The 15,562-nt window shown below is 37.7% G+C and overlaps 1 protein-coding gene across 3 annotated transcripts in view; it reads right to left on the bottom strand.

Annotated features, from left to right (window-relative positions):
- Positions 1 to 14,495, bottom strand: part of POU6F2 (POU class 6 homeobox 2) — a 505,007-nt gene extending 490,512 nt beyond the window's left edge. The window contains exon 1 of one of the 3 annotated variants that reach the window (XM_037010901.2): positions 14,190 to 14,495. Coding sequence is in view for 1 of the 3 variants with exons in the window: in XM_037010900.2 (XP_036866795.2) it covers positions 12,523 to 12,627 (105 nt within the window). In the remaining 2 variants the exon portion in view is untranslated. Of the gene's footprint in view, positions 1 to 11,761; positions 11,868 to 12,522; positions 12,688 to 14,189 lie in introns of those variants that run through there. The other 2 variants (XM_037010900.2, XM_037010902.2) reach the window with 2 other exon arrangements.
- Positions 14,496 to 15,562: the final 1,067 nt, after the last annotated feature.

Genomic DNA, 15,562 nt, shown 5'->3' with positions numbered 1-15,562 from the left:
CTGAAACTGTATTTCTAATAAAGATTTGGTCCTACTGGAAAGAAAGAAAACCATCAAGCAATATTGAAGAAAAAAGGGTATGAATAAATGAGAAAAACCTTCAAAAATCTTAATGAACTTAATATTTGACTTACATCTTGCCTACTTTGTTGAATTCTCCTTTTACTCCCTAACAGGCTTGACCCAATTTCCCTCACTGCTGGGTTCTTTCAGGAGGTGTTATCGAGACTAAAGTCATCTGTTTGAACAACGGCCATGTCTCCTACTTTTGATTCAGAATGCTCACTGAGAAGAGGGATATAGGTGTGGAAGAGGTGAGGGCGGAGATATAAGATATATTATCCTATAGTGGATTACAAGCTCCAGGCAAAACACAGTCTTTACCAAGTGTTACATTCACTTCTGATGTTCCAAAGCAACCAGTACTTTGTTGAAGATCGTAGTGATCCATTTCACCAAATCATCAAATTATTTCCTAACCACATACCCATAAGTTCTGATATAACTGGTTTGTGTATAAAAGCTAAAGGAGGTATTTTAGAGTAAATTCTACTTGGACCTCCATCCATAACTCACCAATGCAAAGAAAATAAATGTTTTGTGAAAATTATGAACTCCTAGTAGAGAGAGATTTATCTTTATCAGCCCCTGTTTGTTTACTTCAATTTCCAAGAAAATGCAATTGAAAAATTTGGAAAAGTTTTGCAAAATTTGAGTTAAGAAATGCCTCGCTGGTAGAATCAGATTTCCCACTACCATAATCTTTAATCACAATATAATTGGTTTATAAAAATTAGTTTAGAAATGTCAATGTGTGTTGGTTGGAATTTAGTTGAGTTTTTGTGAAGAATAGGTAGAGAAAGTAAGGTCATTTTGCAAATTTAACACTCTGGTTTCAAATACAGGTAAGAATATGAATGAGTTAAAAGCGAGACAGACATACTAGGTAGATAGATAGAGAATCTTAATCAGTTAAAAGATAAAGATAAAAGAGTTTCCGAGGCTATTCATCTCAAAAAGTGAGGACTATTATAAAATATAAACTTGTTTTCTATTTTAGATAGTTATATATATTATAATAGAAGTTATGTATTTTATATATATTGCATATATATTTTATATACATTATAAAACATAAACTTGTTTTCTATTTTATATGTGTATGTATGTTTTACTTATTCCTCATACACACAGGGCAGTGCCTACTGTCCACTGTCTGAGGTGCCTGAAGGTACACCTCGTGAACCCCTAGGAAACAGAGGCCGGTGTGACTCTGGTCTGGTTAGGGGCACCTCTTTCTGGGAAGCCCACAAGAGAGCACCAATGCACTCTTCCATCTTTCCACTCACAATCCATTCTCCTGTTTTATATGTTTTAAAAGAATTATTTTCCAGGTCACCATGTAGAGCCCAATTATACTGGGTAAATGATGGCAACAATAAAATTCTCATATAAGAAATGAATGAGTTGTGGATTCTTGGGAAAAGTAGGAGGAAGAGGAGGAAAAAGAGAGAGAAGGTGGGGGAGCGGCAGAAGGGGAAAGAGGAGGACCAGGAGGCGGAGGTAGGGAGCAGGGTGGGGAGGAGAGAGGGGAACAAGAAAAGACATTTCTGAAATAAATCTGCCTGTCCAGAGATGATGCTAAGAATCATACTTCCCACAGGTAATGACTAGGGCCATGTTTCAATTCTGTGGTTTTATGGATGATCAAGGATTTACACCCTGGCTTAGGTCAAATTCCAGCTTTGGCGCTTGCTGTCCATGTGACTCTGTGCCACATCCCACATCCCAAGTCACCTGATAGGAGAGAGTAGCTGTAACTACCTCACAAAGCTGCTGTGAGGATTGAATTGTGCTTGTAAAGTTCCTGGCACCTAGTAAGTGCTCACTAATTGGTAATTATAGTAGTGCTGTTATTTTTGAGATGACTTAATATCTAGCAGTTTCTTGGATGAAAAATGTTAATAAACAACATCTCCGATATTCAACAAGCCTTACAAGATTCCCACTGAAACAGCTACACACACACACACACTCCCATACGTGAAATGAATACCAGACTAAATTCCCTCCATTCTTCTGCTGCTGTGGATTTATGATTGTGTGTGGGGAGAGGGGTTACACTGTTCAATCTTCACTATCTCATTTTATTATTTATTCATTATTATTCATTTTATTTATTCATTCAGTTGAAGAGGCACTGTGATAAAGTGCATTAGAATCACCTGCAAAACTTTTAAATATGACTACCCAAATAAATTGAATCAGAATTTCTGGGGATGGGGCTTCCATTATCAACAGATTTTTCAAAGATTGCCCCAGGTAGTTCTAAAAGGCAGCCAGCATTAAGCACTGGTGCAGGGGAAAACAGTGACCCCTTTGAAAGGATACCTGGGTTCAAACCTCAAACCTCACTTTCACTCACTAGCAATATGACTACAAGTAAGACAAATAAACTCTCTGAGCCAGTTTCACTGTCATAAAATGGGAATGATGATTTGTACCTACTTCTCAGAGTTGTGGTTTCCAAAGGAGAGCACCGATACCAAAGATGCGCTCTGCGCTTTGTTCGGAAGAGCCTGTTTTGAGTTAGATGTGACGGAGACAGCTATTTTTAAGCCTATACATGCAGCATGATCATCTCCTGTCCAGGTCACTTGTCCCAGCATCCATTTACAGGGAAGAACAGAGAGGAGGGCACACAGCCACCCAACCTGCAGTTCCATACAGCCGGTTCCAGGAAACTGGACAGGGAAAGATGTCACTTTAGATCTCTTCCACAAACGTAAGAATTCATTACCACCTACTTCACCATCTTCTTAGTGTAGGTGAAGTGGTGCTATTAAGATGAATGGCCAGAGACATATCCTGACAGAAATCTAAAACAAATTTTCACATGTTCTTAAATATTAAGTAGTATTTAATTTGTCTACCTTACCAAAACCCTAAATTAGTTGAATTCCAGGGCTACATATGATTAGTTTTGATTCAGCCCTTCTCCTGACTGCAATATTTAACCTATGAATCATGATCATTGAAGGATTGGTCTGACAATATGAAATATAGAAAATAGGAATTTAACTGACATTAATTACCATGAATTTCTTCTGGTCTCTTTTTCACTAATCTACGTATACTAACTGAATCATACATTGGCAACATATATCTCTGTCAATTATCTTAGTAAATAGCATTGAGGCACATGAAAGAAAATAAGTTATGCATTTTGTTCAGCTGAGTTGGTGGCTTGGAACAAACACAGAGGTTTTAAAGTCATAAGTATTTCATTGAGCACTGGCTCCTATGTCATTATCTCTTACATTTTCTCATCTGCTTTTCTGTCATTAAATATAATACTGTGATATCTATTGCTATTTTGTTTGGTTTGAGTGTTCAAAATATAAATGGCAAATATCAATGCTTTTGGCATAAAGCTATCCTTCACTTTTTAACATTACACCTCACCTTCTTTCAGGAGATACCGCTTGTGAGTTCTTTTGGTAAAGCAAACCCATTTGGAAGATTCTCAATTTTCTTCTGCTAAGAGAAATGAACCATTGCTACTTGTGAGTCTCATTGCAGAGACTAACTTATTTTTGAAAAGCTAAATGCTAATCAAGAGAGACCTGGTTATGTATTGTGGTGACTATTTTGCAGCATACACAAATATTGAATTATTATGTTGTACACCTGAAACCAATATAATGCTATATGTCAATTATATCTCCATTTAAAAAAAGAGAGAACTGGTTAAATAAAGCAGTATACATCCAAAAAAGGAAATACTATAGAGAAGGATGCAGATTAATTATAGCAATATGAGATTTTCAAAGTGTGTTTTGAAAATGTAAAGGTAAGTTGCAGAACTCTGGGTATAGTACAGATTCACTTGGGTTGTATAAAGATTTTCTGTGCTTATATGTACATGAAAATTTTCTAGAAAGTTTTCTAAGAAATAACTGACAATGGTTATTTGTGGGGAGTAGAATGATGAGGTATTCTACTTTTCACTTTATATTGACCTGTGTTGTCAAAGTTGTTTATCACAAGCACACACTACTTTAATAACTCATTAAAATTTTTAAAAAGACTTGTAGGATTCCACCATGTAACACTTCAATCATATGCATGTAAGAATTGTGTTCCTGTTCTGTAGGTTTTACCCAGATGCTCCACTATCTGCCTCAATTAGTTATTTAATTGCATTTGATGGATAATGGTAGAAAGAGAAAACAATCCCAGCTGGGTAAGCCTCAGCACTTGCAGAAAGTAGCTATAATATGGAAGTACATTGCAAAACAAGGAACCCCTGTTTTTGGAAGGAAATAACCACACTAAGCATTCTTTTACAGTGTAAAGATCAACTATGTGCTCAAATTACTGCAATGATCTTGAGTTCTAGAAGTTGCAAAGGATTTTCCTATTCTCTTGAACATCTTAGTTAAGAGGAAGAGTATTTCAAGTAAACAACTACCATAATTTTCTCATGTATTCAAATTGAAAACAGAGAGTTAAATGTTTTTGAATTATTTGAAGAATAATCAAGTATTCCTCAAATGTCTAGGCCATGTGTGTGTGTGTGTGTGTTTGCTAATTAAATTGCTTCATTCATTTTCCTCTTTACTCTAAATCCTGTAGTCCCTGGGAATCTAGACATAGGTTTGTTTATCAATGAAAAAGTTTTCAGGAAGAAACTTTAGTTCCTGGATTAATTACTAACATTTTTCTAAGAAACAAAATATGATTATTCAGATTTGAGTGATATGTTATCCTTTGTCCCTAGAAAACTTTTGATTATTACTATAAACACCTTTACATTAGCAACCTTAGAGAGACATTAATACACCTGAGAATGTGTAAAAACTCACTGTTGAAGATGTTAAACAGAAAATGAATACAACAGTGATCTCCTTTGCAGACCCTTAAACACCATCTGCTGATATGACCAGTGAGAAATTCTCAAATTTGGGGTTCTTATATCACAGCCAAATTTCCACAAAATCTCTTATATTCCCAAATTCTGACCTAGGGCATTTCATCCCACAATCATCACTTTTGCCTACCGTTCAACCAGCATCTTGTCAAATCTAGCTGCAAGATTAAGTTTCCCTATTCAGAATTCAATATTGTAACCCTAAGGACATAAGATCCAAGCTGGAACATTCTGTTTTTTTAAAAAAAAAAATGGATACAATTGTTTCAGCCCAGAGACCACAGTTTGCCCCGACCGTAATGACGAATTATCAGGACTGACACTAAGTGAAGTGAGCTTGATGTTCTTGGCTTTACTTGCGCACATTAAGCAGCATTTTACATTTGTTCCACCTCTCAACCTTTTCTCCAAAAGGTTGAAAGAGCCTTGTTTCCCAGTATTATTTAAGGCTTACAAAATTGACGAGCTCTGTCTGAAGCAAGTCTGGCCTGCCCGGCCCAGCGCTGTGTGCCTGGCTCCTTTCCTGCCCTTCTTGACATTCCCTCTTGAAGGAATACAACTTAACATGTAAGAAGTATCTAACCTTCTTTGTCATATGTCTTCAATACCAATTAGGGTTTCTGGTATCCATGCTTCTGTGTTGGTACAATATTTGTCTCTCGCTCTCAACAGTAAAGTATTTCATATTACTAAAACTCTGAGTATGAATTCTGCACTAAAAACTAAGCTCTGTATAAATGACACACTTGTCTTTCCAGAGAGTTTGCCTCAGTCCTTCTGATCAATATGCTAAAAATACCTTTGAACGGGTATTTAATATTTTTAAAACAGATCTGTCTCTTCAAGTTGTTAGGTGTTAGACATTTCCTTCCTAAAATAGTGCCTAATTATTCATGAAAAATCAAAGTTGTAAAATGTGCAGAGTCAACATCATAGTAACTGCTGGATAGCTATTTTAATAAGGTTGCTATCTCACAACACTCAAGCATTGGTTAAACTCTTGTACACAGCTACAGAAATAGTGTTCCTTAATTTTGAAATACATGTTCCGTGGCACAAGTGCTGTGAAGCTTTTTTTTTCCTCCTTTCAGCTTTGTTTTTAAATTGTATTTGTCCTGTCCTAAAACATTGTTGGGTTGCTCATTGGGAGACTAAAGTTGATAGGAGAGATGAATGAGCTTACAAAATAAGGTAACAAAAATACTAACTGTCAGAAGCAAGTGTGGTAGTGAGTTTTCTGCTACGGTTTTTGCTTTGCTTTGCTTCGGGTCTCGTATCTCGTTCGAGTGCCATTTGCTGGCTGGGCAGCCCACAAGGATTCACTTTGCACTTATTCCTCATCAGACTGACTCTGGATTACAGTGGGAAAGAGAAGAAAGGCTGATGGGGAAGTGACAGGGAAGAAAAAGAGCAAAATATCAGAGCAATACTTCTGAGTAACTATTTCCTTTTCATTCAAGGTGTCAACACATTTTTTTTTGCATCTTTGGCCTCAGGAAGTGGGAGCTGCACATTGTACAGGTATCTTTTCCCACTGGAATAATCCACCCCTTAGAGGAAAAAAAAACCTGAAAATACATAAAATTTAGAATATTCTATTGATTCTCCATTTTTTTTCTTGCTCTGTGGTTAGAAAAATGCTGCTGATGGGAATGGGGTTGCAGTTCACCCAGAATCTGTACCAAGTATCAACAGCTAATCTCTGTCTTTTGAAGAAAGAGTCCTTCACATCACGGAGGTTTTAAAGCTTGTGATAAAACAAAAAGCTATTTTCTGAAACCAGCCAACTTGAAAAATAAGTGTTTTAAAACCTAGAGAGTGCCTTTCATGTAAGTAATCAGAAATGTTTGCCATTACTTTGCCACTAATTACACACAATAGCTTTACATTTAGAAGAAGTGGTAGCCCTTGAAATAACAATAATATGGACATTCGCAGCTGGGATAAAGAAAATAACACAAGCACAGGGCAAACCAGGAATGAATTAATCACATAAAAATTAGATGATTTTCACCAAAATTGGCTCACATTGCAGAACTGGAAAGAAAATAGAAAGAAAAATGAATCTTTCTGAAAGTCAATGACAGTGTCTCACAACCCCTTCTTCAATATAAGACTCAGGAAAAATGCCTAAAAAGCCAAAATTGGTACAAATTTTCATTGTAATTTTGGACCAGCTCAAGACAGCATGGCTCAACAGAGTAGTGGCGTGTAATCCCAGAACAGAGCTTGACTCAGTAATCTACTTTTCTGGACATCCATTTCACCTACCCAAAGATAAATAAATAAATAAGGAAGGAAGGAAGGAAAGAAGGGAGGAGGGAGGGAGGAAAAGAACATAAATGCAGGTATGAAATTATATTTACAGCAGCGATTACCTCCCAAGCAAGAGTTTGGCCACAAAACACAAATTAACTTAAAAGTGATATAATTTGGACTTTCTATTAGTGTTCAAATTATGGCCAATATTTATCTGTTTGGGGTATTTTTTCAAGTTTGATCCTTTTACATTTAAATTTTATTTCACAACCTTCCTTTCCATTCCATTAAGCATTAGAGAAAACAGCAGCTCATACAGTATCACCATGCAACTGAAAAGCAAGAGTTTTTCCATATTAACATGATAGTTAAATTCTAATTGTGATAAACAATAATGATGAAAAAGAAAGATGCTTTAAGCTGTTTGATTAAATGCAGCTTACACAACAAAGAAATGGTCAATGAGGGAATGCCTTCCACTGTCTCTGAAACAGGTACTGTAGGTGTTACATAAGGAAACGTGTTGCAGTCAAACTTTCTCTCATAAGCACTCACATATTAAGAGTTTCAGCAGCCTCTTTCTGTATTCTAGAAATACAAATCCAAAAGCCTTAAGTTCTTAAGCATAGAAATGATACATGAATATACAGAAGGAGTTTCATTAACTGACTTTAGAAATAGAAATGAAAATGCAACTTCAGGATCAGATTTAATATGTTAGTCGTTCAGTATTATTATTAACATTATGGTATAGTATTACCACTATGTTGGACAAAATCATCACTATTTTTCATGCATATAATTGTAAAGACAATTTTAACACCCTCCTGATAACATAGTGAACTTCAAAAATGTTTTAAAGGTAATAAAAATTGAGTTTATTTGATAGACTATGAAAAGCTAACATCAACTTTTCTACCTGTCAGTGGACTATTGAGTGAAGTGTTTAAGGTCAATTAGAAATATATAGTACAAATTCAATTTTGGTGAATCCCACACTTATTAAAGGAACACTAGTACCATTTGTATTCAGAAAGAATAATCCTTAATTAATTTGTGTTTTTCTAGAATAGTATTCTCCTCTAACACTGGGAAAACAGTAGTGTTGATTAAACCCAAATAATAATTTCACAGCCCCCAAATACATAAATCTGTTGAAGTGATATGCCAGTTTCAAAAATAAAATGGGGCATGCACACCTACAAAAATGACTCTTTACAGTCTAAGAGAGAGATGCTTGGCATGTGTAAAACAGGTTTAAGTTAGCCCCAAAGTTTAATTTTTATAGAAAGGACATGAAAATCAAACTGAGACCAATCTGAAAGTGTGTTATTTACACATTGCCAGGGTCCTCTCTACATAGTCCACCTCCATTTCACATCAGCTTGAGTATGTCCTAGGTAAGCACACTGTTCTGAAAGCCACATTAATACTTTTCGGAGCAAGGGAAGGTATAAGCAAACCCACATATATAGTTGTTTTGAGACAAGAACAATCAAGAATTGCTATGTTTTAAAATCATATGAGAAAACATGCATTGAGATACTGTTGGTCCAAGTGTACCCTGTTACCGGCACTTGCCTTTGGAGACATTAGCACACACTGAGCATTGTCTCAGACAACTGCATTCCCTTTCTAATGTGCCACTTTCAGACACTTAAGTTGTCCATATTTACCTCGAAAATAAAAAAGATCCAAGCTTTTGATTGCACTTCCAGGGCTAGTAAACAGTCTCCTCACCCTTCTGTGGGTCCTCTAGCCATCCACTGGAAGGGTGCCCATGAGCATTTATTCCTGCTACATCTCTCCCACTGTGAGCAAACTCTTAGATATGCGAGACAAATATTTTTACCTAATTTGCCTCATCTGTTCTTTTTATTAACAACTTATTTAATGTCCTGTGCCCTGTAATATTTGAAGAAGCCAGTATACAGAAACATGCAGCTAGCCCAGACCCTCAGGCCTGCACATCAAGATGGCAGGCTGGCCAAGGGTCCTCTGGGGACTGTGGTGCCAGAAGGAGGATTGGACACGGTGACCTGTCTGCATGAGATGTGGGGGAAAAAAAACAGGAGGTCTGTAATACTGATGAACTAATCTGTCACTCACAAGCTCAGGTCTGCAAAAACAAGAAAAGATGCAGTAAACATTTAATGACCATGAAAGGCAGAAGTGCGAGTCTTAATTTTACATGATATTCAAACCCATGGCTCAGAACCTGCTTAACTGCTTGACTTTGAATTGATTTAAAAAAATCATCTAAAGATAACAGTCCATCTTGTACTTCAAAGGTTTAGGAAGCTTGCTACAGATAACTATAAAAAATCCAGTTGATTTCCAAAAACTGTATGAATGAACCAAATTTCTTGATCTTGATGTACTAGGCAGGGAGTTATTCCTAATTTGTTAATTGCTTAATTGTTTGCTTGGGGGAGGGAAAATCCTGGGGAAAGGCACCTATAAGCAATGTCAGTTCTATGAAGCCAGTACACTCTCCCGAGCTGGATCAAGGCCAGCAACACAGTCCACTCTTCCCCTCCAGTGGAAGCAACTGGATATTTGATCCTAGAGATGAATGAAAAAACCTAAAGCTCATAATTCATGGGAATCTTTTAGTATTCTGGGTGGAAAATATTATTGAAAATTGGTTATTTGCTTCTCCAACTCAAATACATTTAGGAACAGAACTCAGAACAAGGAAAACAAAAAGACAAAAATAATGATTATTCCAATATATATTTGAGAAGGAATACACTCAAACATTTACATTATCAAATAGGACTATTCACACCTGCTGAGTAGGTATAAGATGACATTGAAATCAAGAGCAGAAAGAAAAATAATTCCTTTCTGGTTATAAGTATTGAAAAGCAATGAAATTTATTTTCACATTCTTATCCTTATTGTTAGAAGTAGTTATTCGAGTAAATATTCTTATCTGTGCTACAATTAAAAGGAAATCATCTCAAATGTGTATGTCATCTTCTTTTTTATGTCTGTAGATATGGGCTCAATTTAGGTTTTCTGACTTTATGGTATGCATATGGAACAATATGCTATTTTTCCTTCCTTTTGAATACTAATGTTTTAGTTTCAAAAAATAATCATTTTAGCTTGTACATTTTTAATACAGGAAATTCTACAACCTTCAGAACACTTGCTTTTATAATTTATTCAGTTGACTTTTGAAACAAATAATTTATGAGAAGTAAAATCTTCAGAAAACATGTGGATTCTTTAATGTAACTATTACAAAGTATTTGTAACAGGTCATTAATATGTGTAGATCTGGGACATACTGAACCTTTAAAAATTACCTAAGAGTACATAAAAAATACAGAGCTATGAAATAATAACAACCAGTTTTAAATCATGACAAATTAGAAGTTTGTCTGTATAATGAACTGTATACCAATTCCTTGTTAGAAGTACATACTTAAACCTTTTAATAAACCTTTGCAATTATTTCCAATAAACAATATTACATAACAAATTAGAAGCATCTCCCCTGTTATTGTTTCCAAGCTCTCTTCCCCAACTACAGGAAACATAAATAAAAGGAAACCCTGTTTCTTATTTGGGACTGAAACACAATAATTTTGCACAGTATTAAGGCCATACTATGACATACGGAAGAGAGGAAATCCTTGAACTTAAGAAAAGTTTTATTAAACAGGGTGACGCTGTTATCCTGAGCTCCAGTTTTATATGTACACAAAAAGGTCATCTTTTTTAATGGAGATTTATGTAATTCTATATACCACAATTATTTTAGCTATATTTCATGTACTGAACTTACTGATCAGTGAACACTCACACTGAAATGGGTATTCACAGTCAGCAAATAAAATCAGTCTTTACATATTTTCTCCTGACAAATATATGCCGGGAGATCTGACTTTATATATGTCTGTATAACAAAAGCCAACTTGAAAGTTTTAAAAAAATATTGGTCTGTTGAAACAGATATCTACTGGTTTTGAAATAGTGTGAGCCTGTGGATAGAAATACAGTATTATATTTCTGACAGTTTCCATCTAAAAATACATTATGAAGCATGCTGGTGTTAATAAACCATGTGCTTTCAGAACTCAGAAGTGCTTTGTTGAAAGTATAATTTTGTTGCAAACAGTTAAGATGGTCTATTTTCACCGTGCTTTTAAGATACAGCAAACAAATTTTGTATCCTCACCTCACCAGCTTGCCTTGATTGGAAAGTGTGAAAAAAATAAAAACTTTTAGGAGTTTATCAATATTTATAACCATATTCTGATTGATGAGTTAACAGTTCATAAGTAAGCAGAGACAACTTAGTAAAATTTGGATCAAAAATGCACCACCAAAAAAAGGAAATTCCCATTTTATTCACCCCACCCCCATCATATAAAAATCACCCTTCTTTGCAGCAGGGCACCATCATGCCTTTCACCACTTTAGTTATTTGAAGGCAAATGAAAATACAATGATCCTTTCCTCTTCTAATTTAGCTCACAAGGCAAACATTTAAACCCAAACCTAAACTACCGATTTCACAGAAAGCACCAAACAGAAAGAGCAAGACTCACTGACCCATTTGGAAGACAAAGACGACAGAACAGGAAAGCTCTAAAAAATCAGCTTGTGAGGCCTCTGAGAGATATTCTTCTGGCATTTCATCACAGCAGCTCCAGACCAGTTCACCTCCCTGGATACAGGGAGGAGGAACTAAATAGAGCTGTTTATTAAAGCTGTTGTGCTGGATTGCATTAGGAGGCGCGAGCAAACCACCTGGACCTTTCAGATTGTGGCAGTGTTTAATTTGCAGGCTGCCCCCTCTGAAGCAGCCCAGACCACTACATTTACCAGGCTCAGTCACACGTTATCTGGGTTAGAAGTACAGCACGTGGATTTATATATTTATATTTTCCTTAGAGAGAGAGAATGCAGCCAAAATAAAAAATATAAAACAGAAAAAATTTAACTACTCCCTAGGAAACATAACACTTATGTCCTTCCTTCTTCAGAGATCACAATTTCAATGGAAAATAAATTCTTAAAAATAGGCTTCTTTAAACATTCAGACCAAATTATACATTTGATTGGTTCTGTAATTTTTTTTTTGTTTTAGTCGTTGTTTTTAGTTTCTGTTTTTAAGCATTGCATTGAAGTTTTAAGCTGAGATTTCCTGGCTAGATTTAATGGGTGCCTTTTGCCTTTCGCACTTCCAGCACTATGCTGGCAGGTTGCTGAAGATACAGATAGAAAGATGGAACTGTAAATATGAATTATGTGAATCATATGGTGAGACCCTTGTGGAAAAAAAGGGAGTTGAGAAATGGCTGACTCCATACCTGACCAATTACAGCTTGCATGGTCCCCGTATCCTGCTGGGCTGAGAGATCGCAATCCATCATATGTTGTCTTTGAAAAGGAGAATGGGGGTTTCTGGCATGCATCTGTCAATCAACTTCTGCACTCAAAACCATCACCAAAAGCAAGGGGGAAAAAAGTCAAGCTGCTCCACCAAACAGGATGAAACCATCATGTGACCTCCGGCAGCCACGCACACACACATCCACTACCTCCATGGAGCGTAAGAATTTTCTGTAGATATGAAATGACATTGACAAATATCCAATACCAAGTAAATAAATTGAGACAAACTGCTATTCAAAGACAAAACATTGGCTGTAATCTTCGGCGAAAGGTTTAACAAACCTATGAGGATTTTTTTAATGCGCTAGAAACCTATAAAACAAAAACAGGAACAAAACCAAAATTAACTATTTCAGGTGATAACTAAGGCTTTGATTTGGATGCCAGCATATGTATTTTCTCAACTCTGTAATTTATTACCGTTCTTCTCTTAAGTTGTCCCTAATGATTTCATTTTCAGATTCTATAAATGACCTTTTGACAATATGCAGTAATGTGCAGTTTTACATAACATCACCTTTATAGAAAAGCTTGAAATGTTAACCGTCGAATAACACAAATACCCTGATATTTGTTGATTGGAAATGGACATATACAATCATTTGTGTAAACTGGGATGACCACTCAAATATAAAATATTCAAAGTGTGTAAATAGTATTCACTAAACTTTTCATCTTCTAAAAGGTTAGGAAATTATTTACTTGCAGCTCTTCTAAACTGATGTAACGTGATGACAGATATTTCAACTTTTTTTTCATTTAATTTATTTGATCCCAAACACTCTAGCCTAGATTGTTGATGTGTTAGGAGTCAGCTGTTGGAAGGGGACATGAATGTAACCCAGCAGCTATTTAACCCTTTCAGGATTAGGATCAGAACCTGATTTTCAAGACAACCTGACAGATATTACAAAGTTGCTCTTTGAAAATATCAAACCATAAAAAGGCGCTACTGATTTGGGAGCTTTGTGAAGTTATTAACGTTTGCATTTGTCCACTTGTTAAACTTATGTTCATTAGTTGGTGGACTTATAGTCCAAAATTTTTCACAGAGAAACTTTGTGTTATTATAAGTGCGGATGCTTTTTCAGGATTCAAAACTAACGTTTAGCTTGGGAGGTAGAGAAGTTATAGTAAGTGTTTAACACTTAAACTGTCATGTGTATTACAGCACTGTATTACATCAGTGCTCGAAATAAAAGGAACTTCAAGTAAGGGGAAAAAAACAATTTTCAACATTTCTAAAGAAAGCTTTAACAGGAAGAACGAAGTACTGAAGTTTCATATAGATTTATTAAGAGTCGCCCCACAGTATAAACAGATTTACACACACACACACACACACACACACACACACACACACACACACACACACACACACACACACACACACACACACACACACACACACACACACACACACACACACACACACACACACACACGCAGAGATGGACATCCCCGGGCACCCACTGGGCGGCCCTCCCGGGAACGGACGGTGGACAGGTGGGCCCAAGCAGGACTAACATGCACAGCCGGCGCGGAACCCCGGCCGTCCCCGCCCCCGGAGACGCAGACCTACCCGGGGTCTCTGCAGTCACTCGGGTCGGACGCGGCTCGCACGCCGCCGCCGCCGCGGGGCAACCGGGCCGGGCCGCGTGGGACGTGGTAGGGCCGCGTCCTCCTTGCCCCGGCGAAGCCCGCGGGCTCGCGCAGGCAGCGAGGGCGCCGCGGCTCCTAGCGTCGCCCTCCCGGGCCCCTGCCCCGCTGACTCCCGCCAGGCGGAGTGTGGCGGACCGGGAAAGTTGCAGAGGAGGGGCGAGCTGAGCGGCGCCGCGGGGCCCCAGACCCTTCGCGCCACGCGGCGCCGCTTGGGAAGCCCAGCCCGGACCTGGGGATGGCTGCCCCGCACCCTCCGCTGCCACCAACTCGCTGCAGATCCCCTCCCCCTGGGATCGAAGCTTCCCGGCTTCTTCCCCCAACCCCCGGAGGGATGGGGTCAGGCCACAGGAGCAGGCCAAAGACCCCCTTTTGAAGCTCCATTCTCTGAATAATAGTGGTCCAGGTTGGCTGAGGGACAACTGTTTGCTTACACTAGGGTTGTTTAATGACCATTTAACCTATATTAATTACAGTCATTACTAGCCAACACTGATGGAGCCCTGAGGACAGGCACTGTCAGACACTTGACCTTACGTTTGCCCACTAAATCCTCCTAACTCATGAGGCAGGTACAATTATTCCCATTTTACAGATGAGATACACAAAAAAAGATATCTGCTTAAGATTTACAGGACCATGTTTGAATCTGCTCTGAATCCAAGGATGGAGCTTTCATATGAAACCCAACAGGTAAAATTCAGAATAATGGCTACCATATATAAAGTACAGGCCCATTCAACAAATATTTATGGAGACTGTACTTGTGCCAGGTACTGTTTTAAGTAAGTACTAGACATGCAGCAAAACAGACATAGTTCTTCAAGGATCTTACCATGATGATAGTTTGGACAGATATTTGTTGAAAAATCACCTTACTGTAAAACTTTATGCTGAAAGCTATGGAGGAAAGCAAATGAGTAATGTGAGAACCTGTATCCAAGGAATTAGTCTAGTCTTGGGTGAATGGGTGAGCAAAGGAGAGTCAGTAAACCTTCCCTAAGCAACTGACCTGAAATAAACTAAAATCAGAACAATGTTAGGAGAAAATGGGACTGGGAGTGATGCGGGTAAACATTCTCCATGGAAGAAATAGGCAAAGGTGGACAGGAGCATGGCTTATCGGAGAGGCTCAAAGAAAGCTGTGTACCTGGTGTGGAGCACAGACAGTAAGGGAGAGGGAGCCTGGAGGCAAAAACCGGAGCCCACAGGGTCTCTTTGGTTGTATCAAAGATCCTTTACCTCAGCCAGGAGCACTGAGAAGCCCCTGAGAATACTGTAAGCAGTGCAGTCTCA

This window comes from Manis javanica, chromosome 6 (genome assembly GCF_040802235.1).
Source record: "Manis javanica isolate MJ-LG chromosome 6, MJ_LKY, whole genome shotgun sequence".
Taxonomy (NCBI): domain Eukaryota; kingdom Metazoa; phylum Chordata; class Mammalia; order Pholidota; family Manidae; genus Manis; species Manis javanica.
Note: the sequence above shows the minus strand (reverse complement) of the source record. Positions and strands in the feature narration are given on the sequence as shown.